Raw genomic sequence first — 26,279 nt, 5'->3', positions numbered from 1 at the left:
AATGCTTATCTCTCAATTTCCCCCACCAATTATTCAATGGGCATAGAGCCCCCCCCCCAATTTCTGCCTCAACCTAAATGCCATTTGAAAACTTTACATTGCTTTATGGTAATTTAAAAATAGGCTATAATCATTGTAAAAAAAATAATATTATTTATTTTATTAAAAAAATAAATCAATATTATACAGAGAATAAATATAAATAAAATAATAAGTTAACAAGGAAAACCGAATTATTCTTTTTTTTTGAATACAATATTGTCGGATATATATAATTCAATATTTACAATATATATGAAATAATTGTATTTATATATAAAAAAAATATGCAAATGAATTTGTTTATAGAAGACTTTTTCTTTGTAAATCCTCAAAAATAAAATAAAAAAAGGCAAAATATTCTATCCCCAGTATTGTTCAAAATTGAAGGCCTCTTTTGGCAGAAAAATTTCCCGGTGATGCGGAGTTAGATGGGTTGCCATTATTGCATAACAAATCCAATTTCAACCTTTTTATAAGGTTCGGCTCCTTATTTATATCATTATTTGTATCAGTCTTCGCAGAGGTGGAGTTTGGGCTGCCCAAATTATTAGTGGTGAATAACTTTTGGTGATTTTGTTTTATAATCTTGTTCAATTTGTCTAAATCCTAAAAAAATAATTTAAAAACAAAATATATTATAATTCTATTAAATTAAAAAAAAATCTTATAATTTTATTCCACAAGGATTACCGGAAATCACAGTATTTCTTTCAATTACCTTCGAAGGTAAATGCTTTTGAGCAGATTTTTAAAAACGGCTAACTCAATATTATGCAAGCCTTAATATTCTGCTCATAGGTGGCAAAAAGGTTTGAACATCTATTAACCAAATCTCTAGGGTTATACAATATTTTTCTGGCTAAAATATCGAGTTCGCCGTTTTTAAAAATTGGCTTAAATCGAGCCGTTTAACAACATTAGTGGAGATAGGTGGGTGCCCTTTTTCAGAAACAGTCACTTTACAAAATGCCTTTTTCTGAGATGCTAACTTGATAAAATATAAGAATTTTTTTTATGTCACGCCTGTTTAATAGCCCTTAGGCTGCTTTCATAGTGGAGACGGATCCGATTTTTACATCCGTTCCGTCAAAAGTCAATCTCATTAAAAATGATATATATGTTCATAGACTATAAAAAAATTATAAGTAACGTTATAACGCTCTATAAGATTTGCCGGATCAAAAAGTCAAAATGTTTTGACTTCAAAATTTTCCAGATCCGTTTTTAAGAAGAAAGGTATCTGAACGGACGCACTATGAACATATATATATCATTTTTAATGAGATTGACTTTTGACGGAACGGATGTAAAAATTGGATCCGTCTCCACTATGAAAGCAGCCTTTTTCTTCTTAAGGCTATGACCTAAATATATTTTTAAATAACACTTTATAAACTTTTGTAACTTTATAAAATTATGTAACATGTACAGAATCTTCTTTTTAAAAGTTTTGTAAATTTTGTTTTTTGTAATTCCTACCTAATTATTTCAATAACTTCCTATTTTGAATAAACATAACTGTCCATTTTTTTTATTATAATTTATATAAAAAAAAAAAATTTATTATTTACTCACCATTTTTCTTAAAAAAAATACATACAACTGATATAAACTTTAAGCTAAAATTAATTTTCTTTTTTATTAATTTCTCCAACTTTAAAAAAATAATAATTAATTTTACTTTCGAAAAAAAGAAATGATTTAGACCACTATTTTATTTTTTTACATTAAAAATAATAGCTTATTTCCTTTTTTCTTTTAAAGTTTTAAGGTCACAGTCTAAAAGAGTGGAGGGGCTTATCATTTTTTTGAACGGCTTTATTTATTGATGCGCTTAATAAATAAGATAATGTTAGTTATGACACCTACGCCTGTTTATATTGTTTACAGAAATTTGCGAAAATACCATGCGCATTTTTGATTTCTATGCGAAGCCAAAGGGCCATGTGATTTTTTTTTTTAAAAAAGTTAAAATATTTTTGGGTTTGAAATCCTGTTAGCATTATCTTTATTTTAACCACCATTTAATAATTAAAGTCCCTTGGGGAAATTTTTTGGTACAAATCTTGGTAAAATATAGAAGCAAATGATTCTCAGAAACGGCTCAGCCCCTTAATCAATATATAAACACAAGAGACCTGCATGCTCGGCCCTATGCGCGAGTAAACGGGCAGGACCGTATTTTAATTTTTTTTAAAATATACTCGGGAGGAGCCTAAAAATTTTTTTTTAAATACCCGAGTTGGGTCGTATATTTTAAAACCAATTATTTTAAATCGTCATTACTAGCTATAAAAATTACAAATTGACACTGTAATTCTACCTAACGAGAAGGGTGGTTAGTCTCTGATAAATATAAAATAAATTTGTAATAAAAATCGCCTTTTCATTTTACCGGGATTGGTGCCAAAAAAAATTCCACGAAGGATTCTAATTAAAATACCGCGAAACTGATAAATTAATGTGGTGGTAAAATAAAATAAAGATGGATAATTAGAAAACTTAAGCGAAAATATTGACGGGATTTGACGCATTTATTTTGAGTATCCACACCTTATAGTATTAATACCTTTTTAAAAAAAATTAGTTTTCTGTTGGGGGTGGGATCTTCTAAGGTCCAATTTTTTGTGGCAAATTTCCTATTACCCCCTGTAGTAATTTGGGAATTATGTTTATAATTCCATAATTTTAATTTTAATAGTGTACAATAGGTACCGAACATTTCATTGAGCTACATTATCAATCAGTGTAGAAGATTCGAGAACATTTGCATTTTTGTGATGCAGTTTGTTATGCATTAATAATAATATTATAAATGTTATGTTGAATTAATAATGAATATTTGCCTTTATAAATATTATGTTGAATTAATAAAGAATATGAATAAATTGTTAAATTATTTGTATTATAGTAATGATTGGTATTAAATGGAAATATTTGGATCAAAGAAATATTAAATTATAGAATATAATGATGATTGATAAGTAATTATTATATTTTAGAAAAATAATTGGATCGCATGGAAATTTTCAATATTATAGATTAATATTTATGAATTCTAATAATTTGGAATGAAAATTTGATTAACAATTTTTAATAAATTAAATATTGAAATGTATTAATTTTGGAAATGTTCATATCAGTATAATAATGATTGAGATTAATGGAAAACTGTTATGGTAAATTTATTATGGAAATTTTGAATATTATAGATTTCAAATTGATGAATTGTAATAATTTGAAATTACCCAAAAAAATCAATTTAAAATCCGTCATATTTAAATAATAGTAAGTAAAGATAGATTTTGTAATAAATTAGAAATAATATAGTATATAAATTCGAATTATTATAACCTTGCTGGGACTTTGGTCAAAAGTAAAGACAAAACTAGTGGATCGGTTTGATAGTAAATCATCGACTCCCCCCAGAGGCGCCGTCATCTTGGATAAGGACGGAGAAGGTTTAAGTGGTGAAACGTATACAAAATGTCCGACAGAAACTTTCTTTTTGCGACCAAAAGCCGGTGAGCCACTTAAAGGTGTGAGGAGTGGTAAGGGGGATAGTAGATTGACGGGTGTCAATTGTGAATGACAGATGGGGGTTGTTGGATTTTTCTTATGGAAAAAAATATATTGTTAGGAATGTAAACATTTTGTAATTAAACTCTTTAAGTGTTACTGATTAATTTTTCTCTCTCAGGCCTTTTGACATGAAATAAAGAAGTTAATAATAAAATATCTCATTAGTGTTAATTAGATTTTTAAGTTACGTTTAAAACGAAAAAAATTTATCACTTAATGCAACAAGAAAAGCATATTTTTTTGAGTGGAGTAATTCTTGATTTAAATTATATACATATATATATAATTATAGTTTGTTTGCTTAAAAATAATTTTAAAAAATTTTTGCATCGCATTTATTAAATTAAATTAATTGTACTATTATATCACAGAAAGAAGCGAATTTGGTAGCAAAATTTTTGATTTCTTCGACAAATACCTTCATAAAAACAAATTTAAAATGTTTATACATTAAGATAAAAATGATGAAATATTCAGCTAGGGGGAAAAAAAGAATAAACATTTAAATCAATAGAAAGCTAATAATATAAATGAATGAATTAAAGAAAGAAAGCTGATAGAGAAAAGACGTAAAAAATTTTTTTTATGTAAACTAACCGAATTATAAAAAGTGATTATATCGCCCCGACTCGGGTCAGGTCCTTTATTATTAATGTGATGGGGCAAGGTGGATGAGCTGCGAATCCTGGAAACATCGTTTTGATTAAAATCTGATTGATCGGGATGTAAAGTGGGGGGCGAAATGTGTTCGTTAGAATCCTGTATCAAAACCGATCTGTAGACCTGGGTGGGAGATTGTAATATAATAAAAAATGATTTTGGCATGTAGGATGAGATTTTTTTTTTAAAAAAAACCGAACTGGACCGAACACACTTTATTATCTGAAATTTTGGTTCATTGATTACCTCGAACCAAAATGGTAAAATATAATTTAGATTCCATCCAAACTTGATTCCAGTAATTAAGCTGATTTTTAAACTCTCATTTTTTTTTGCAAAATCAATTCATCTGTAATTTACAGGGCTGCGCCAATACTAAATATAGGACAGGGGTCAATATTTTTTTAAAAAAAACTATACCGAAATTTTTGTCGGATTAAAATTCCCGCTTTAAATTTATAAAACCCCAAATTACTTATTTATAAAAGATCTAAAAAATAAATAAATAAGCAGTTTACATTATTCCTAGCTTGAGGTTGAGTCCTGTATTGCTTCATGATATCGGCAAATGATTTGTCATGACCAGTCACCTATAAAAAAAGTATGATTTAGGGTTTATTATTTAACTAACTAAGATGTAATGTGGATTTAATTAATCTATCCTCAGTTATACCCCACTCTAAAGCACTTTTTTTAAAAAAACTAGAGTTTAAATAACATTATAAACCAAAGGAAGTGAGTCTATACCATAATAAATACAAAATATGGGGAAAAGGTATAACTAGATTGCATCCAGTTTAAGAACGGGGCGGGTGGTTATTCGCCACTATGATCAAACAAAGATGCGAGTAAAATCATGTATCATATTAGTGCATAAGTTAAAAATTATAATTTCTAAAATAAAATTCTATAACTGAGTCCCCAAAAAGGAGCCATAATTGTGTCTAAACAGACTTATTTCTCAGTAGAACTATTTACCACCATCTTGCCCATGTTATTAAATTTTTTGGTGAATATAAAGAAATTCTCAGGGTTCATTTGTGAAAAAGCCGTATTTTATTTCCCAGATTTTTTAAAAACTTAAATGTTGATGGCGAAAAATGCCCGTTCGTAGAGGTATGAATATGAAGTTTTTAAAATTTTTATATTTGTTGGTCTTTTTAATTTCTGCCTATTATTAGATTGATATTTATGTTTGAGGGGAATGACGAGGCACAATCCCATATAAGTGATTTACCGAGGGCCCAAGGTATGGTTGTCATACCTTCAGGTCTTAAGCCATCTACTTGAGATAAGTTTGTTGGTTCAAGTTCGGAATGTGGGCAGCTGTTAGGCTTCTATTTATTACGTGGATTACTGCTGTGTGGCGTTGGTGTCGCCTTTGACTAAATATACAATTAAGGCCATGCCCACCCTTTGAATGATGGGTGATTTGCATTTGATGCAAGCATGAGGCTGTACGATGTCATAACCTAGAGTAAACCAATGGTTACTCTCAATTGTTCATATTATAAGAGATTATCAAGGTTACGACTAAAGAGTGATTCTAACCATTCATGACCACCAAGTCTATCAGATAATTGAAGGAGTTGAATGCAATGTAAAGATTGATTGACTGATATATCTGTTTGTTATTTCATTAAAGGTGTAAAATTTTTTTTGTGTGTGATGATTGATGGTAAGTCAGTCTTAATGGGTAAGGGAATATAAAAAAATATAATACCCAAATTATTATAGCGGAAAAGTACTCAATAAGTATCTATACAGCAATAGATCAAGTATTTGGATGATGGTGTTCAATCAAGCCACCTTTTTTTAGTAATAACGTTGACTATGATGTACAAACAAGCTATTGATGTATTGAGAAGTTCAACCACTGATCATGTATATGGTGCATGATATCAAAAGCAAGCTGGTCGACAGCCAATATCACCTTGTTCTTATAATACAGATAAATTTTCTAATGTTGCAAACGAACGCGTTCAAAATCGCGTTCGTGAATGAATTTAATTTTTTTTTGACGAACGTATTCGTATTTTAGGTTCGTTCACGACTTTATTGGTTTTTAAAATAAAAAAGATATACTCTATATAATTTATCTCTTAAATTACTGTTCTTTCTTCTCTTTAAGTGAAGAGAACAATTAGGAAATATTAATTATTACGATGTAATTAGAATAGTGAAAATAAGGTAAGGATACTCCAAAACTTGTATCAAATTTTTATTAAGAAGGACTAACGTTAATGTTATAAAATCTAAAAAAAAAATTTGGCTATCTTTAATTTTCTAATAATAAAAAAAACAAGCTTATCTCCTTTTTTTCGATAAAGATTTAAACAGGGTTAGCAAGTCTGCATATTAACCGATCAAATTCAATCAATTGACAGGAGGAGTATACTCTAAAAAATTGGAATAAGAAAAAAATTAAAAATATGTTTCAAAAAATGTGATCACAATGCTGCTTAAATATTGAGTTATCAATATCAAGGGAAGCATCTCACTAGTAGTGAATATAATAAAAGAATTAGACATTTTTTTAAGGTAGTGATGATCAAAATATTTCAAGTGATTTCAGAAATAAAAGCGGCACGTTTAATATAGCAGTAATTTCTATAAGAAACAATCATCACCAAGTCTATTTAGAAGTGGCATTTTATTAACAATTCTCTACTCTTTCTTCAGAAAGAAAATGTTTGATTTAGGTTATATTCTTACTAAAACAAAAATCGATCGAAGATCTCGACAACAGAAAAATTGACTAAAAAATATTAAAGAAAATGATAATATTGAATATGAAACAAAACAAGACTCTGCCACGGAGAGTGAAACATTAGTTATTTGAATGTCAATGAATTTAAAAATTATAACAAAATTAATATAAAATTCATTTTACTATTATATATTGTCATAAAACATTCATTTGAATTTGACCATATTTGACTGGTCAAATATCTATGAATAGACCGAATCGTATTTGACCAGTAAAATATACAACCCTGTTTTTACAAGTTTATGGATCAAATTTTTTTGATGTTTTGGTCATAGCCTTGATTCCAATTTTTATAACTCATTTTTAGTTATTATGTGATTTTAAGCAGGGTAACCTGAATTCGGGCTCAGAAATTTAAAATAGTTTGTTTGGACATTTTGAGAACAATTTAAACAATTCATCTAAGAGTAATTTGGACCCGGGGCGGGTTCCGACCTCTCTTAGTAAAATATGATCCGATTAAATTACTATTATCAAAATTTCCGCTAAATAAGATTATAAAAAACTTCTTAGTTAAATAAAGTAAATGTGTTTGCATCACTTTACTAAAAAAAAATATTAATGCAAGTTTACAATCGAAGAAGAAAAAATTTAAAACGGAATGCTAGTGGAAACAAAGATATAAAAAAGAATATTTAGATTCGGGATAAGGAGGGAAAGGGGATCTTTAATAAAAGATTCAAAAATTTTGATTGTATATTTTTTATTTAAAAAAACAGATGCTTACTTTAGACATAACGTAAACGCAGCACATTATGATTTGATCCACGTGCCTGCCCTTGAAAAGAACGGCCGTTGATTGGACCAAACACTGCTCGAAGCAGGTCCACACGGCGTGCAACAACAGGGTCTCCATTTTAGAAGAAAGGTCGGGATCGGATAACGCCAATATATTGGGAGTCGAGTATGACGACGATGATGAGGCGATGTCCAGTTTCTTGCACAAGTCCCTCAAACGAATGCTCGTTAGGTGGTAAACCTTATTTTGTTAAAATGAATGTGTAAGTCATATTCTGCCAAGTTTGATATCATGCACTTTTAGGTGGGGTTCGTTCTGGACCTGATTCAGGGGTTCAAAGATTGAAACCGTTTTGTTGAACATTTTGCAAACATGGATCAATTTTTTTTGACAACCACTTAAACACGGGGTATTTAGAGAACAGGGAATCTTTGCAAGAAGATAATTTCATACTTTTAAACCACCATGAACACTAGTACAGCCTTGCATTTTAGGCTTAATTAAGATTAAAAGATCGCATTTTATAATTATTAATTATTTCAGGGGGGAGGGGGTTATTTTACATCTTATAAATTTATTTATTTTTAGCTACAAATTTTAAAAATAAATTTTTTTACAATAATTATGTTAATTAACTTTTTGTCATGTATTATTTATCCTTTTCTCAACCCAAATCCTTACTATAAATATTTCGATATATCGGATCTTTCTCTCCTGTTTTTAAATATAATAACACCACCCGTTATAACAGGGCCAAAGAAATGAGATTTATATTATATAAAATAAAAAAAACTTTTCTGAAAAAAAGGGCCAAGGATCCATTCTTCACAGGTTTTACATCTTTGTTGGGTCTGTTATTTTCGTGATTTTCTGGTTCATTTACGGGGGTTAGCAGCAGGCTGCCGAGGCTCGTAGTAGATGGCGGTATGTGTCGGTGAATAGTTTTTAGAACGGAAGGGGGCGTAAAGGTAGCGAAAGAAGATGAAACATATTCGATGTTCCGTGAATTAAAGACCTTTTTTTAAAAAAAAGACAAAAATTTCTATCTTGATAATAATAATTAAAAAAATGGATTTTAATCCTAGGGACCTGATTAGGAGTCTCTAGAACTGAAGAAGGGAGACAGACAATTCCATACAAATGAAGAAAAAAGATGATTTTCGAAGGACCCACTACTTTCATTTTATAAAATTGTACGTCTTTGACGTTATATACTAGTTTTCTAAGTTTTCGACTCTTTTTAACCATTTAAAATTTCCTGAAATAATAAAAGGCTTATTCAAAAGTGAAATAAATCACCATTTTTTTTACCAACTTAATAAAACACATGAACTAATATAAATATAATCATAATTAAGTAAATGATGAAACTGGAGGGGAAAATTTAAAAAAAAACACACATTTTAATCATGGTCAAGTGATGCAAAAAAGTGAGGGAGTCTTAAAAATTGATTCTGCAATAAGGATGAATGTTTTTAGATTCTCGTTTTTTGTTGCCAATTACTTAATTATAGTTATTTACCATTTTTTTTGATTTAGGCAAACTTTTCGAATTTTGATCGAATAAATGTTTTGATTACTCTGATATACCCGAAAAAATATTTTTCCCTGAATCCCATCCAGTATAAATAATTATTATATCCTGACCCAGGGTTTTCAGATGTCCAATTTAAGGTCTTCAAAGCGACTCTCTATTTCAATGGGATTCCAATCCCAACCTAGGACGTATCTTATACATTATACGAAACTATATTCACGTATAGTTAAAATTAATCAAAAAACGGAAACCGAAAATAACCCATATAAATAGAAAATTTTTATTATATTTCAATAAGAACTATACGTAAATAGCAGCGCTGTTTCATAATAATTTAAAACATTTTGATTTTTTAATGCTATATATATATAGTATGAAAGATTGGGAAATAAATTTTAAGGAAAAATGGAGGCTGATGAAATTAAGAACTTTTGTCCCGAGAGGAGGTAAGAAGTTTTCTAGGTATATGTTTTGTTTTATTATTGATATTATTATGATTATATTTTAAAAATCGAATAATGTGAATAGTTTTTTTATGTGATTAAATTTGAAAAAATAAATATAGATATATTATAAATTTTTATGTAATAAAGTGAAAATGGTGGAATTACTTTTTGGAATAATAACTAATTTTTCGGAAATACCATAAAAAAAAAGTAATATCATAATTTCAATGGTAGTTATGAGGACGCTCTCATATTTTAAGCTAATTTTAAATTGATAATGAACAGAAGGGGTAAAATCTTATCCGTATTTTTTAGCGGTGGGGGGGGTTAGCACTGTTAAACTGCTCTGATTCCCAATATTAATCAAGATTTCAACCAAAATAATATTGTTCAAGCTTCAAGATTTCGTTAATATCAAACCTTTCTGCCATCTATTAACAAAATCCTCAGGATTTTATATCATTATTTTTGGCCAAAATATTGGGTTAGCCTTTTAACGTCACTATAGAGGGAGTGTTAGACCTCTGAATGAAGATTAAATATAAGAAATATAAAAGCTATAGATATAATTTTGTTTTTTTAACCTTAATTTAAAAAAAAAAATTTGTAACCCGTCATGTAATTTTATTAAATTGAAAGGGGTGGTTCGCAAAGTGTGTGACTTGACATGGAATGGCCTGTCTATGTGTTATAGGGCTCCTATAAATAGTTTGCCTATTGTTAGCCAGAAGATCATTTAAATGATAAGAAATTACATAAAAATAAGTGCATTTGTTATTATATGCATTAAATTAAAAAAACAGTAGAAAGAATTATAAATATAATATTTATAGAGCATATTCGTGTGGTTGATAAGACGAAACAATTTTCTAAGATGCATTACAAAGAAAATTTGTATAATTCGTAGGAAGAAAAAAAATAAAATAGTATAAAAAGATATTAAGAACGAAGAAAATTGTTTATAATAATTTTTAATTTTTTAAATAATACTTCTTTGCACCAAGGCACTGGATTGTTTTTAAGAATACCCCACAAGAGAGAATCATTATGCCATACGACGCTTTCCAGTATACCCTCTTCAATCTTATTTTAATATTTAAGTAATAATATATATATATAAACAAAAATGCAGATTTATAATTCATTATTATTTAATTTATAATATCTTTTTATTTTAACCGATAGTAAGTAAACGAAAAAATCTTATAAAAATAGTTATAATTTTTTTTTTTTAAAAAAAATATTATAATAACTCATATAAATTTGCTTCAAATAGATGAAAAAAAATTTTGAGCCCATACCTAGATTTTATTTTTGATTATTTTATCACCCTGCTAAGTATTTTTAAAAAGTCGTTATTTTTAAATATTTTTTGGGCTGTATTTAGCAACTAATTTCAAAAGGATATTTGAATAATAAGCGCTACATTGTAATCGTCAAAGTTTACAATTTCGTTTTAAATTGACCTGGTTCAGATTTCCAATTATTTTTTAAATTTTAGGCCCAGCCTATCGGGCCAGTAAATACGGACCAACAGAGCTTGGTTTTACTATGTAATATGTTTTTTGCATCAAACCTTGTTGAGGTGTTTGACCATCTCCCTACTCAACTTATCTTGGGCTCTTATGCAAAGCTCTATGACTCTGTAAAAGGCGTAAGCCGAAAGGCCCAATACGGCATAAGGTTGCTGTTGATTGACACTATGAGGCAACGAATGACTGAGAGCCACGTCGTGAGAAGAGGACGAGGAGAAAATAGTGATTTCTAAGGCTAGCGCTAAGACGGATGTGTTGAAGTCGGAATGCTCCAAGAGAGTCTAAATGAAAAATAAATAATACATACTTGATAAATGGTAATAAAATATTTTTACATTACATTAATTTTATTTATTTTTTTCAATGTATTCGATTATAACTTTTAAAGTTTGTTTCTATTTTTAACTTTTCGATTAGTTTCATATAATATATACTTACTTTTGAGTATAAATTACATAGTAATTATTAGTGATCCAAAAACTTATTATTACTTTTACTTTAAATATCAACCCTCGCACATAAAGTTATCACTTTTAATTTCATCAATTATTAAAAATGCTCTAATATATATACATATATTTATTTCATTATTGACATTTCTTTTTATCAACAACCATAAATTCGTATCATTTTTGAAACTTAAGAAGTCGATTTTTATCATTTAAAAAAAAACAATTAAATAAGCAACCTAATTTTTATGTGACAATTATGTATGAATAGTATATGGTGTAGTATTGTTATAAAGCCTGATTTGTGTCGTTTTTAAAAAACGGTCCGATTATAACCTTAGCCAAACTAATATTATGTAATCCTCAAGATTTAACAAATAGAGGTTCAAACCTTTCTGCAATGTATGAGCAAAATCTTCAAGATTATATAATAAAAATTGTCCCAAATCGAGCTTTTTAACAACATTAATATGGTTGGTGGTGGGGAGGGAATGTGATTTGAGCAATATGAAAGAAGGTATAATGAAATTGGGAAAACCCAGAATCTAGTTTTGTTAGTTATTTTTAAAAGTGAAAAGTGACTTTTTTTTTGTTTTAAATTATTTTCTTCGTTAAGTTTTTAAGTATTTTTTTTTTAAAAAATGAATATATAAACCGTGTAATCGAAAGACGCATTTTGCTTGGTGCTAGTGAATTTCGTGTTCTTCTCCATGGCCAATATTTTTTCCAACAAACAAAAGTATAGGCTACAACCAGTATCGAATATCTCCCTTATATAATCTTCTTTAGTTGGCTATCGATATAAAAAGATTATTTCTATTATTATGGCAAAACGTAACATAAAAGAAAAGGTTATCTAAGTATTGATCAAATCTTTCTAATATAAAACCCCAAGGACGCTTATAGACTTTTTTTCCTCAAAACAGAACATTAAATAATTTTTTTTGAATATAAGGCTATCAAAAAAAAGTTTGATGTAGAATGTAGGCATCCATTATAAGTTACATTATTTTTCTGAAAAGACCGTTTTTAGAGGCGGCTAAAAATAAATCTATTACCCAACTAGTATTTTTAAACGACCCGATAGAGCCAGTTTTTTTTTGAAAAAGGCTAAATTAAGATTTTAACCAAACATTTGTGAATACATGTCCAATCCTGTGGGACATATGGGAGCAAAATGTCCATGCTTGGGTAATTTATTTTTTGAGAAAGTCTTGAGTTCGCCATTACTTTTTTTGGCTAAATCGAGCAGTTTATCATGTTGTTCCCAACTTTTAGGTGATGCTCAATAAATTCTTCTCAGATAAAATGAACTCCACAGAGAAAGGTAGTTACTCGATCATTCTCTTAGATCTCAAAAGAATGTCATGATTTTACAATTAATATAAGGATTCGATTTATTCCCCCTTTTAAAGAAATTCGGTTTAATAGTTAAGTCCGTCCCCAAAATTCAGAAGAAAAAAATAAGAGAATAAGTAATTTTACAACATTTTACCGTTTTGCTGGCAGCAGGATAATTGTAATTCTTGACAAACTTTTCTTCGCACGCATTCAATCTATCCACCATTTTAGCTATAGTCGACTGTTTACACTTCCTGTTGTTTTAATAATTATTTATTTCAAAAAAATGTAAGATGCTTGATAAAACTGATTGAGACGACTGTCGAATATTAAATTTTTTTTTTTAAAGTGGATGGTATTGATTTCTTAAAAAAAAATCATTAATTGATGAATAATTAAAGTTTTTATAAAAAGAAAATAAGAAATAGAATTCCACAAGGAATGTTGAATAAACTTATGAATAATTTCAAATAATATATATATTTTTTTGAATTATTTACGAAATAAAAAATTATTCATTACACCTTGTCGCAAGTTTACAAGTTTATACTAATTTTAGATTTGTGTAAACCGATATTTCACAAACCCCCTAAAATATGAATCAATCAATAAATTATTACTCAATTAATGTAAGTTAAGAAAGTAAAAATCTGTTCCAATTAATTTAAATATCGATATAATATATGTGCCATGAATATTAAATTTATATTTTAAAGATTTATTTTTTAAAAAAAAAACGAATTTTATATGTATAAACTCTTTCATATGTTTAAACGATTCGAATATGAATAATGCCCATTATTCGATTATTTAGGTATATAAAAAACCCATTCCAAGATACAAGGTGATTCAATTTTTTTTTAATTACAAAAAAAATGAACCTCAATATAACCAGCAAATCATTGTCATCCACTTCGCTGACCACATCGGAATTCGTTTCAATAACTTTAGAATCTTCTTAAATTCAATATATATTTTTTTTTAAACTAAGTTTAATAAATCAAAGAATTATTGGTGCTTGAATGGTTAATAAATCGCTTGCGCCTACCGCGTATATAAATTTAATATGTTAAATGATTATTGATTAATAATATTAATGTCATACACATCCAAATCCAACAAATCAATTTTTCAAATAATTGTATAAAAAATATTAAATTTTATATTGGAAATATTGAACAATATGATATTGATATAAAATATTTTTTAAACTAGAATAAAAATACAAAATATATTCAATCATCCAAAAAAAAATTATCTAAGAAACAACAAATAAAACAATACCTTCAACTTCTTTTATCGCACCTGGCTCATCTAAACTGGTCAATACGCTTCTATGATCCATGTAGGAATGCATGATTCCCTTCAATTTGACCATCTGCTTATTATCGCTTCGAGTAAAGCTGCCGCCAGAGATACTTCGTTGTAGTTCTTCTTCGTTGAGGTTAGCGGAGGTCGTCATGAGTGAAGGATCATCTGCTGATCGACATTTGTGAACCAAGAACTTTCTGCCCAGTAGAGGGGTCAAAGTGACATGCGAATCGGTGGTCTATATTATACAACATTTTTAAAATTAATATAATAACATTCAAAATTTGGAAACTCGGACTGAAAAGTGGCCATGTTTCATTAAAAAAATCAAGTTTCGGGCTTTAAATTTGGCGCGGTTCCGAGGGTTTCAGATACTAGCATCTATCCCTTGGAATAAAACAAAAATTTTTTGTTTTTGAATATTCAAAAACAATATTGTAACTTTTTCTTTAAAGAATTTAAAGATTTTTTTTGCAAAAGTAGAGTAAATATTAGTGTTGTTAAAAACACCCGATTAAAATTAAAACCAAAATAACATGATGTAAGCCTAAAGATTTTGCTCATAGCTGGCAGAAATCCTTGGGCATCTATTTGCCAGATCTCAATACTTACATAATATTATTTTAGCTAATATCTTAATAGGACCGTTTTGAAAAATCGACCCCAAATCGGGCATTTTAACAACACTAGTAAATATTACCTTATCAAAATAATCCGACAATTTCTTCTTGGCGCTATTAACGTGTTTCTTGATAGACGCGTCCCCATTATTCTTGTTCGAATTATCTTGATCGAGATCAGGATTTTCAAATTGGTTGGCAATATCATCCAGGGTCGAAGATGTATTGTAATTCTTGAGAAGCTTCGTAGGAGTGTTTATCTTGGCCGATATGAATGACTCACCTAAAAATATTCTTTCATCTATGAAACCATCTTGTGTTGAAATGAAGATCTCCTCGTATAACTTGTTCAATTTTTGCCTACAGCATTTTTTATAAATTATATTAGGCCGTGTCCTAAATGTTTTGAAAAACCTCAAAATTTATAAATTTTAGCAAATTAATAAAATTATGAAACATGCCCAAAATCTTTACAAAAAAAATATAACCAAAAAAACGAGAATAAAATATGAAAAATAACATACTTTAATATTACTAGTTTTTTCATAAAAATTACCCAAATAAATAAATTTTTGTAAATGACAATTAAAAATAGCTTGTTATTTTCTTTTCTTTTCTTCATAATTTATAAATTTATTTTTTTTTAGATTTAGGACACGAAAAAATAGGGATTATTGTGCTTTTTCTATAACGTGAAAAATCTAAGGTAAAATAAAGAGTAATTATGATAAAAATTTTTTTACCAGTTATATTCGTAATTAGCAGGTTTTATCATTCCTTTCAAGGTATCGTTAGAATCCGTTTTCAGAGCAGGCTTGTGTGATTGCAAAAAAATAAATATTACGTTTAAAATGTATAAGTAAGGTCCTAAAGTTTGAATGATTATAAATTAAATAATGTGTAAAAAAAATAGACAACCGTATAGAATTTAAGTTAACTATATATCGATTAGTGTCAACTATACATAATAACTATTTACCGATGATATATGTTATATGTTAAATTAAAGATGTCATATTAGAAGAGGTCTTAAAATTATGACTGGACGATATGTCAAAAATGTTATATTAAGGTTTGGGGACAAAGAGAACATTTAGAAGGTTACCGACGATATGTTAAATGAGAAGAGAATATTTTTCGAATCAAGATTTGTAAAAACTTAACTATTATTTAGGACAACAAATATATAATGTACCAGTAGAACGTTTGGTTTCATAAAAGTTATATACTAAGACCGCACCAAATATATAAGCTGGGTATTTTTATCAAAAATGCAAACCATTAAATTATTATCAATTAATCAAGTTATAAAAAAAATAATATTTACATTGAGGGTAATTTGCAACGATTTCAGGTGATTTTCGAATTCATAAACTTTGTAAGTTTTGACATCCAATAGGAGGGACGTGCTATGAGTTGATTCACAAAAGAGGGTTATTAAATCTTTTTCATTTAGCGCATCTTGTCCATTAAAATAATTTTTAAATATATATATATATAAGGTAGTGTTGTTAAACGGCTCGATTTTTAATTAACGGGTAACCCACTATTGTAGCCAAAAATATTACACAAGCCTGGAGATTTTGCTCATAGATGGTAGAAAGGTTTGGACATATATTAACGAAATCTCGAGACTTGCATAACATTTTTTGACTAAAATATTGATTTAGCCGTTTAACAATACTAATAGAAGGATAAAATGAAAAGGGGATTCAATTAGTAAAAGGTTTGGATTTATTTGTTCTCTCAAGCACTGAATGGTCTAGAAGAGTAGAGATAGATTAAGATAGTTATGATGCAGTGTTGGGGTGGAAATGACGGAAATACCACTGCCTCCCCCCACCCCTCGAAGGAGATCAAAGAAGACAAGTTAGATGAAGGTGGTAGAGAAGGAAAGGTGAGAGAAAAATGTTTAGTGGGTAAACTGGCCAGCCTGGGATTAATCCTGTAAAAGGGAAACATTAACCAGGGAATAGGAAGTATGTGATAAATAAATCGGGGTAAAGTAAGTTTAAAGAATATTTTTTCAAAGGTTGAGAAACGATGTTGACTTAAATAAAATATTATTTAAAAAAAAGATAGTTACAATTAAAAAAAAATGATAATAAGAATTTATTGATTTTAAAAGAACTAAAAAAAACCTGTAATTTCTTTATCGATTAAACAAGTCAACGACATTTTGTGGCAATTGTTAATGTAATCGCTAAATATGAGATCCAAGCAGCACAAAAGTAAGTTAAAACTGTTCACCAGGTCTTCACTCATTCCTTCAACTTTACCTACAATAATGTATTTATATTTTTCAAACTCAAATATTTCTTTTCCTTTTCCCATTAGTTAGGAGTAGTGCTGTGTAAACATTTCTAAAAAAAATCGAACGCGTACGGGTTCAAGGTTCATTGGCCAAAATTGAGGGCGTTCACGTTTCAAGTTCATCTTAAAAAAAGGCATTGGTTCAAAACTTTATGAATAATTTTTTCTTTGACACAACATATTAACCATTGATTATCATTTTTTTTATCGTTTTTTGAAAAATGTTTTAATGATTATTAATTTTTTATGCAAAAATTTAAACCATTTTTAACGATCATTATTAGACCTGTGTGCCGATAAACGGCGGCGGTTTCCGTCTACTAAATTGTCGGCGGCTGCGGCGCAATATTTATTTTAAATTTTTTTAAAATGAATTTAATTTATATATCAATTTATTTTTTAATGAATGTATTACATTTTTTATAATTTATTTGGGCGATCTAATAAATTGTTAACATAGTTTAATTGATCTTAAATTATTTCCTGTCTCACTCCAATTTAAATTTATGTATTTTATCATTCTCAGAAATAGATTAAGGGATTGCATTTTTACTCAGATCAGAGTCACATCCAACACATATAAGAAATATTCTATTGATTTTTATTATAATTAAAATAAATTTGGAATGCAAGCAAAATGTAAGTATGAAATATAATAAGTCAGAATTCAGATTTAGCAAAATTATAATTGTCATGAGTAAACAGTATTTTATCAAGATTTGTGGGACATAAAGAAGTCCTTTTAGCATTGAGTATTAATCCAGCAATCGATCTTTCGCTGTGCAGGTATACAATGAAAAGCATAGGAAGTTCCAATCGCTTTTTCTTTCAAAAGATTAATGTGTCCTCTTCTGGGATATTATTTTGGCTGAGCATAATATGACATTCTTGTTCTAGATTACTTTTATTTTTATAATCTTTACTTGGAAGGGAATGTTTACGAGCTAATTTAGCTAAATAAGAGCTTGATGTTTGACCATTATCCTCAACTTGTATTTCACTCTGTGCATTTCTATCCTGCTCTAAAAGTTTTAAATGTCAAATTAAAAAATTGCAATGATGTCGTAGAATTGGAATTTAATTATTCTGAAACAACTTTGAGATTTTGAAATCTAGGATCAAGTAGAGTTGCTAATATCTAATATTTAAAATATAATTTTACTAATAACTTGAAATTCAGTAATGAGAAACTTATGGTCAAGCTTTTTTTCATATTTTCTTTTAAGCATATAATATCTGAGCAACCAGATCTATTGATTTGTATATGAGCTTCTATTTCACTGTGAAATAATAACCCTAAGTTTATTGTCGATCCTTTTTGGGAGGAAAGAAATTGCACCGCCTCTCGGAATGGATTTAATATTGTGTAAAGCTCATCAATCATATCCCATTCATTATTAAAGAGTTTTAAAGATTATTTTCCTATTTTATTTAGAACATTATTTATAGAATTTTGTTTCCACTGCGAACACTTTCTAGCATATATGCTATGCCAGCAGGTAGGGCAATTTAATATTAAAGTTTTTGCATTAATTAGATTGGTTGGTGCAATGCCATTTCTATTTCCGATTCATCAGACATATCAAAATGTTCATCAAGGTATGGATCAGAATCATTAATATCCAAGATATTACCTGTCTCATAAATTGACTGCAGACATTTACGATGTTCAGCCTCAATTTCACATTCCAAATATACTCGATATCTGAGGGCTGAAATAATTTCTCTAATTTTTTTAATGAGAATATCAATTTGGGTAACTTTATGCCATCAACTGTAACCAAATTATGAAGTCAATGCCCTAAGCATAAATGATGCTCATAATTCCCTAATCTGACGCTTCTTTTGACATTGGCCCCAGCATCAGTTACAATTTGTATTATTTTGGCTTTTAAATGGAACTCCTCTTCAATACTATCTCTCAGATAATATCGTTTCCCCAGTATGCTTTTGAGTCACTTTCTAATTGCTAGGGTAAAATATTTTAAATCAAAATTTTCATCTAAATGATGAAGACTAAATGTGATATAATTTCGACGCTTGAAATAATCGGTCCATAAATCAAGTGATAGAACAAAATTTTGGTCCAGAATAAATTAGATTTAAAACATGGGCCTTTGTAGACAAATAAACATCGTCTAGCGCACCCCGACTAATGGTTGTCCTATTTGGCAATTCTGACGAGGAATCAATTATTTTATATTTCTATTCTTTAGGCAATTTTATTTTTTAATAATCATTTTATATAAATTTTAAACCTTTAGAAAATCTGTCATACCTTTATTTTTATAGAATCAAATGGCATTAAATCTAAGCAGCACGTCAAAACATAATTTTGCCCTATTAGATTTCATATTTATTTTAAACATTTAAAAGATATTTAAAAAACATCAAAATAATTAGAGCTGGAATGAAACAAATTATAAATTAGATTTAGTTTTAACTTTCAAAATAAAGTTTTACATAATTAATTTAATAAATTATATATTAAGTTTATAAATTAAAAAGACATTTAAAAAACATAATAATTAGAGTTGGAATGAAATAGATTATGAATTTGATTTAGTAGTAACTTTCAAAATAAAGTTTTACATAATTAATTTAATAAATTATTTATTAAGTTTATATATTAAAAAGATCTCAAAATAGAGCTGGCAATAAATAAACTAAAAATTTAGTTGTTTTGAACTTTCAAAATAAAGCTTAATAAAATTAATTTAACAAACTAGTTAAAAATTTCAAATGAATAATAATAAACTATAATACTAACATAAGAACCATTTTATATTTTTTATATTGTTGCTGCATCTTGCTGTTAGCTTTAAAAATATTTTTAAACTTTGAATGGATTTATTATTATCAGAGTTGTTAAGGAGCAGCACTCCTGGAGTGCCGCTACATTTTCTCAAAAACAGCTGGAGTGCCCCTCCTTTTTAAAAATGAGGAGCGGGAGTAGCTCCTTTTAAGGTTGGAGCGGAAGAGCGCCGCTCCACCGCTCCTTTAAATTTAATATATAAATTATATTATTTTTTAAATATTAATAATATATGTTAATTAAAATTTAATGAAAATAAAATTCTATTTTATATAAATTTATTCATTATTAAATGTTATGCCGAGTTTTATATTGATTTTTCATCTAATCATTTTAAACATTAAACATCAGTTTTTCCTTTTTATATTGAAAATTTTTTGAAAAATCTTATAAGTCATATTAATATTCATTTTATAGATATATAATAAAAAATAGTTTTAGAAATATGGATTTATAATATATTGGATAGATATTTTTTAAATAATGATAGCAAAATTACTATTTTTGAACAATTCTCTAAATTAAAAAATATTTATATAAAATACAATACCCCGCTTCCCAACAGGTCTTAGGGGAGAGGCGTGGGTGTTTGTTAGATTCTAATTTAGAAAATTTATTACTTTTAAAAGCTAATAAAAGATTATAAATATTTTGATATATCATATAATATAAATAAAACGTTTTGATAAAAAAATATGATTTTGTTTCGTGTACCTTCTAAAAAAATGAAAATCAAAGGAGCGATTATTAAGCGGCACTCCATTAGTTGGAGTGGGAGCGCTCCTTTTAATATGTAGTAGCGGGAGCGGGAGCTCGCTACTTTTAAAAAGGAGCGTTAACAACTCTGATTATTAATTTTTTTTGATAGTTTGTGATAATTAATTAAGTGCCTAGATAGATTACTTGTACTTATATTTTTACTAAAACATTTTATTTCATAATTAAAATATAAAATATATATAAATATAAGTCTAAAAAAATAAATTACTGTGAAAATGAATTATGTTTATTCAAATCTTCCTCATCTTTTTTCGCCAATTTTAAACAAGGTTCACAATAAATATAATCAGGCATTATTGTGCTTTTCTTATTTTCATTCTTCAAAATAAGATTTCCAAAGTACCTCCAGACATAACTTGAATTATGATTAGTAGAGAGTTATTTCATAATTGTATATAGGGTGGTTTAAAACGTGCAAATCCATAAAAATAATTAATATGAATTGTTTGTGGAAATAAAATATGATGTATGAATGAATGTAAATGATATACAATATTATATATAGCAATAGAATACAATTCATATTTTAATTTTATTAATGTAAGTAATCAAATTAAAAATAATAATAATTTAATATATAAATATGCTTTCTAAAAATTACACACGCCGCACCGTCACCATAATAAAAATTGGCGGCGAGCCTGCTCGAGTTGCTGATCTCAATCGGCTACTTTTAAGGCGTGAATAAAAATACCGGCGGTGCACAGGTCTAATCATTATCAATTTTATGAGCAAATTTATAAAAAACCATATTTCATGATTAATTTTTTTGTTATTAAATTTTGAAAATTTATTAATTTTATGCTAAAGAAAAATAAATAAAATTTTTACAATTACTGCTGTTCTGATAATTTTGTGTTTAAGAAAGTTATATATTGATCATTGTAAGTCTTATATTGTTCGTAGGCTCTTGATTTTTTTTGCAAATTCCCTCATTTTCGGGTTCTTTTTATTTAGTGATTTTCTGTAAGTTTTTTTTTATTATTTTTGGATCTTGGCCAGTTTTTTAAGCTTTATTCTTCTATAATATTGAAGATTTGATAAACACATGCATATATAATTATAATCTTTACAAATGTACAACAAAAGAAATAATAAAAGAAATTTCAATAATGCTTTGTCTATATTTAAATTATTTTTGCAAATATTATCATTTTATATGAATGGGTTTAAATTTAATCGTCAATATGTTTCATTAAATCATCACAACACTGTATTTAGTTATAATGAATTCGTGATTTGAAAGGGTTTCAAGGGAATAATAAATCCATAGCAATAAATAACTCCACAAGGAAGGATGGTTTTTAAATTAGATTAAAAGAATCGTTTCTGTTTATCGATTCAGTTCCCTCCAGAGTCCCTTTTGGCCAACTTTGTATGTCAAAACGACAATTTTCCAAATCATATTTTATTCTATCTCAAAGGCCATCCCCTACCCAGCCTAAGGTTCTAGACAAACACTGGATCCTAATTCCTATTATACAATTTGACCCCAGACTCGGTTAGGTATATTTGCCAAAAAATAAATAAAAATTTTAATTTAATAAATTATATGATTTTATTTATCATTTTTTTTAAACCTTTGACGAATACGAAAAAGAGCCATGAAAATTCGAAAATATCCGACTTGCTAAGATTTTTCCTATTAAAATTGTTTTTTTTTAAAAAAAAAAATATATATATATATATAAATCAGAGAAAACAGCAGAGATACCATTTGCAAGGCCCAGCCCGAATTTTTTTTTAAATTAAATTTATTTTTGATTTTTATAGCTAAATGGCGATTTCAAATATTTTCTTGTAAAATGTACGACCCAGCCCAGGGTAATATTTTAAAAAAAAATTTTAAATACACCCATGTCGGGTCTGCAACTCTCCGATATAAATTAAGGAGGGAAAGGAGTTAACTTCCCTTACCTAAATCGAGGTAGAGTAGTCCAATGTTTATAAAAAAAATTAACATCAAAACGAAACACTCAGCAAATCGCTTAAACTAAGGATGATAATCGGGTAAAAGGCAGATTAAATTTTGAATAATATTCATAATCGCAATCCCTTTCCAGTCCGAGTTTCAAATCCTGATTCTTAATAAACTTCTCCAAATTTTCATTCTAAAAAATGAGATAGAATTCAAATTTTACTCATGTTACATTTTTTTGAATTAAATTTATAGCTAGTTATTACCACCTGGCGTAATGTAGGTTTGTCAAAAAATTATGTTTTTTTTTCTCCAGAGTTTGAAGAAAAAAAAATCATCGATTTAATTAATGATTTATTTGATTTTAAATTATGCCGACTCCATAGGTTCGAAAAAAAAATTAATCAATAACTAAGCAACCAAATATTTAATAAATTGCGAATTGCAAAGCCTACCAATTTTTATTTTTAAAAAAAATAATTATTAATCTTAATTAGAAGCTTATGAATACTGTTACTTGTGTATTATATAGACCTTATTTTCTAAAATAAACAGGTCAAAATTTATTATATTTTAAAAAATTATCTAAACTTACCTATTATTTCGTATAGAAGTTTCTTTGTCCTCTTTGTTCAAATCCTGATTCGTGCAATTTTTTTCACCCAAATCCGGTATTAATTTATCGATAATTGAATGAAGCATAAAATTATTATCGTCTGCTTTGGTCAGTAAATCGGTTGTGTGGAAGGTGTGGTTGAAAAGCGAGATAAATTTTGAATAAAACAAACATTTAGTCACGTGAAATTTTCTTTCGAGAGTATTGATTCGATATCTGAGATCGTTAGAGACATTTGAATCGGAATAATTACTGGATGCCATGCTGCACCATTTTTTCATCTTATCAAAGAAGGTCAATATGCTTAAATATGAGTGTTGTTATAAAAATATTTTTTTAAAAAAATTGGTTAATTTAGAAAGAGGAAAAAGTTGTGTACCCTATAAGGAAATTGATGAAAGCCTTGAAGGAAATGACAGGCCTCATTTATAGTAACAAGCGTTTGGTTTAATCTGTGCGATATTTAAAGCTATCAAAATCACAGCTGATTCACAGCGAAATTTTTGTTACATCGCAATTTATATTTTTCAAATGTTATAGTAGCGTTTTAATCGTTTCGCTCCATATTTATAAATTATATCTATTTATTGGCTTGATTTTGTAAATAACGCAGCGTTAACAAACTACGTTTACAAAAAATTATGCCTTTCTCTCATATTAAGAAGTCTATTCCCTTAATATAAATTTTAATATTTACCTTTTTATAATAATTTCAATGCTATATGATTAGTTTAAAATCAGGTGTTCACCTTGGCATCAACAGATCATTTCAAATTTAACTAATACCATTGGCTGGTACCCAAAATAATAATCACCCCTCATAAAATTATTTTTAAATGGCCTACATTTAACTATAAAAAAGGATTAATTGATCTATAAAAATTTAAATGGTTGAGAAATAAGAAAGAAAGCAAGGATCCGAAACATAACATATATTGGTTCAATTAATATAAAAAAAACCTTTTAAGATTCAGTTTTGATTTGTACGAAATTATAAAAATTTAGTTTGAAACTTTAAATAAATTCTTAGAATTATCTGCACAAGGAAATATATCTAACATAGCACAATTAAAGTATTTTCAAGATTATCTTTTATTAAATTAATATCTATAGAATTTTTTATGGTTTATACACTAATTTGGGTAGCTATCAATAAACCAGAGACCATTTGTGGGCCTGGATTTTTGATCAGGTCAAGCCCAGATCTGAGTAAAAAAAATTATAGGCCTAGGCATGGCCCATATTTAATATTAATAAAATTCCAAGCCCATAAAATCTTTATAAAATTTTCTCCAAGACCAAACTATAGCCAAAAATTTAATTTTTTATATTCAATAAAAATAAACAATATTTCAGTATATTTAGGCAATCATTTTTGGTTGCAATATTGAAATTTATTTTGGTTAGCAACTCAAAATATAATATGCATCATGGGTTAGCCCAGCCCATGAAGATCTCTACATTACATCAAGAAATTTAAAGATGCTGACTAGATATTGGCCAATCAAAATTGAATATAATAATCTTTGAAGCATTTTAAGTATCAAAAGGTTCAGATGTTTCATTCATATTCAGTTTGGATATTAAAAATTATGATTTATGATTAAAAAAATATCTTTGTAAGTATAGTAGAAAAAAAGTAAATTTTAAAATATTTTTTTAGACTGTGTCCAAAACCTTAAAATATTTATTTAAAAACCTTCAAAATTTTATAAGAAAACATTAAATAAGTCATTTTCCAAATAGAAAAATATTACTATGGGCAAAATATATTTGTGAAATTTTAAAAATCTTTTGAAAGTTGGAAAACTGGTTTTAAAATTTTTAAAAAGGTTTTGGATGCAACCAAAGTTTTTTTTAGATTATATTTCATTTTGTATAGGTGAAGAATTTGCTTCTTTATTTTTTAAAAATTTAATCACAATTTCATTAAATTTTTAAAGCTTTTTAAATCTTTTAAGAGATTTTGAATGCAAAATTAAAAAATAATTTAGAGAATTGATAAAAAAATATCAATAATCTATATTAAAATGCTTAAATTGGGTTGATTTTTAAAAATCAGGAAAATGAAATTATCTTGGCAAAATCCATTTACTTTAATGAGAAAGATATTTGCCTAAATAATATTATGTAATCCTCAATTGCCAAAGATGTCCAAACCTTTCTGCCACATGATTTTAATGAATTTGATTATATTAAATATTTTCCAATATAGTTAAAAATATCTCACTTGAAACCCTAAATAAATAGTCTTATTGCCTTATACTTTACAAACTACATTTTGCTCTTGATAAAGGTTATTGAATTCTATAAATTATGAATTATTTCTATATATCAGCATAAATTACTTTATATTTATGTATCTCAAGAGTTTTATAAGGGAAATACAATTAGCCTCACTTGTCATATAGGTTGGAGAATCAATTGTTGGCAATTTTTTATTCATACATTCACCAAATATGGCACATAATAGCCATTCCTTTTTGTTTCCCTTTAATTTAATAACAATTAAAATTAGTAAATATATCATTAGGTAGATATATACTATCTAATTACTCACCTTTAATTTTAAAATATTTCAGCTTAATTATATATAATAACATATGCATATTATTCTATTGTTATATTATATTTAACTTTATTTTAAAAAAAATAAATCTATATTATAAATTGTAAATTTTGCATAGCTGAAAAATAGAATTATACTTTGATATAAAATACTAAGAACAAATTAATATTTAGCTTACTTCGAGCATATAGTTGATATCAATTTTAGAGAATATATTCCAAGTATCATCCTTTATA

General features: G+C 27.5%; 1 protein-coding gene across 2 annotated transcripts; it reads right to left on the bottom strand.

The window, feature by feature from the left end:
• Positions 1-241: 241 nt before the first annotated feature.
• Positions 242-26,279, bottom strand: LOC135923430 (retinoblastoma-like protein 1). 2 transcript variants are annotated; one of them, XM_065458164.1, is made up of 21 exons: positions 26,222-26,279; positions 25,823-25,965; positions 23,454-23,777; positions 22,521-22,582; positions 17,174-17,311; positions 16,360-16,493; positions 15,776-15,846; positions 15,113-15,392; positions 14,386-14,650; positions 13,983-14,058; positions 13,256-13,355; positions 12,416-12,553; positions 11,353-11,592; positions 10,767-10,859; positions 8,587-8,808; positions 7,782-8,033; positions 4,803-4,874; positions 4,222-4,407; positions 3,983-4,042; positions 3,397-3,657; positions 242-648 (listed from the first exon to the last, which is right to left on the bottom strand). In XM_065458164.1, exons 1-21 carry the CDS (start codon positions 26,228-26,230, stop codon positions 418-420), a joined length of 3,357 nt encoding a protein of 1,118 aa, XP_065314236.1. In that variant the 5' UTR covers positions 26,231-26,279; the 3' UTR covers positions 242-417. The 2 variants fall into 2 exon arrangements, with proteins under 2 accessions (XP_065314236.1, XP_065314237.1); XM_065458165.1 differs by having other exon boundaries at positions 13,983-14,055; positions 26,222-26,278.

This window comes from Gordionus sp. m RMFG-2023, chromosome 2 (genome assembly GCF_954871325.1).
Source record: "Gordionus sp. m RMFG-2023 chromosome 2, tfGorSpeb1-WG-v2, whole genome shotgun sequence".
NCBI classification, from domain to species: domain Eukaryota; kingdom Metazoa; phylum Nematomorpha; class Gordioida; order Chordodea; family Parachordodidae; genus Gordionus; species Gordionus sp. m RMFG-2023.
Note: the sequence above shows the minus strand (reverse complement) of the source record. Positions and strands in the feature narration are given on the sequence as shown.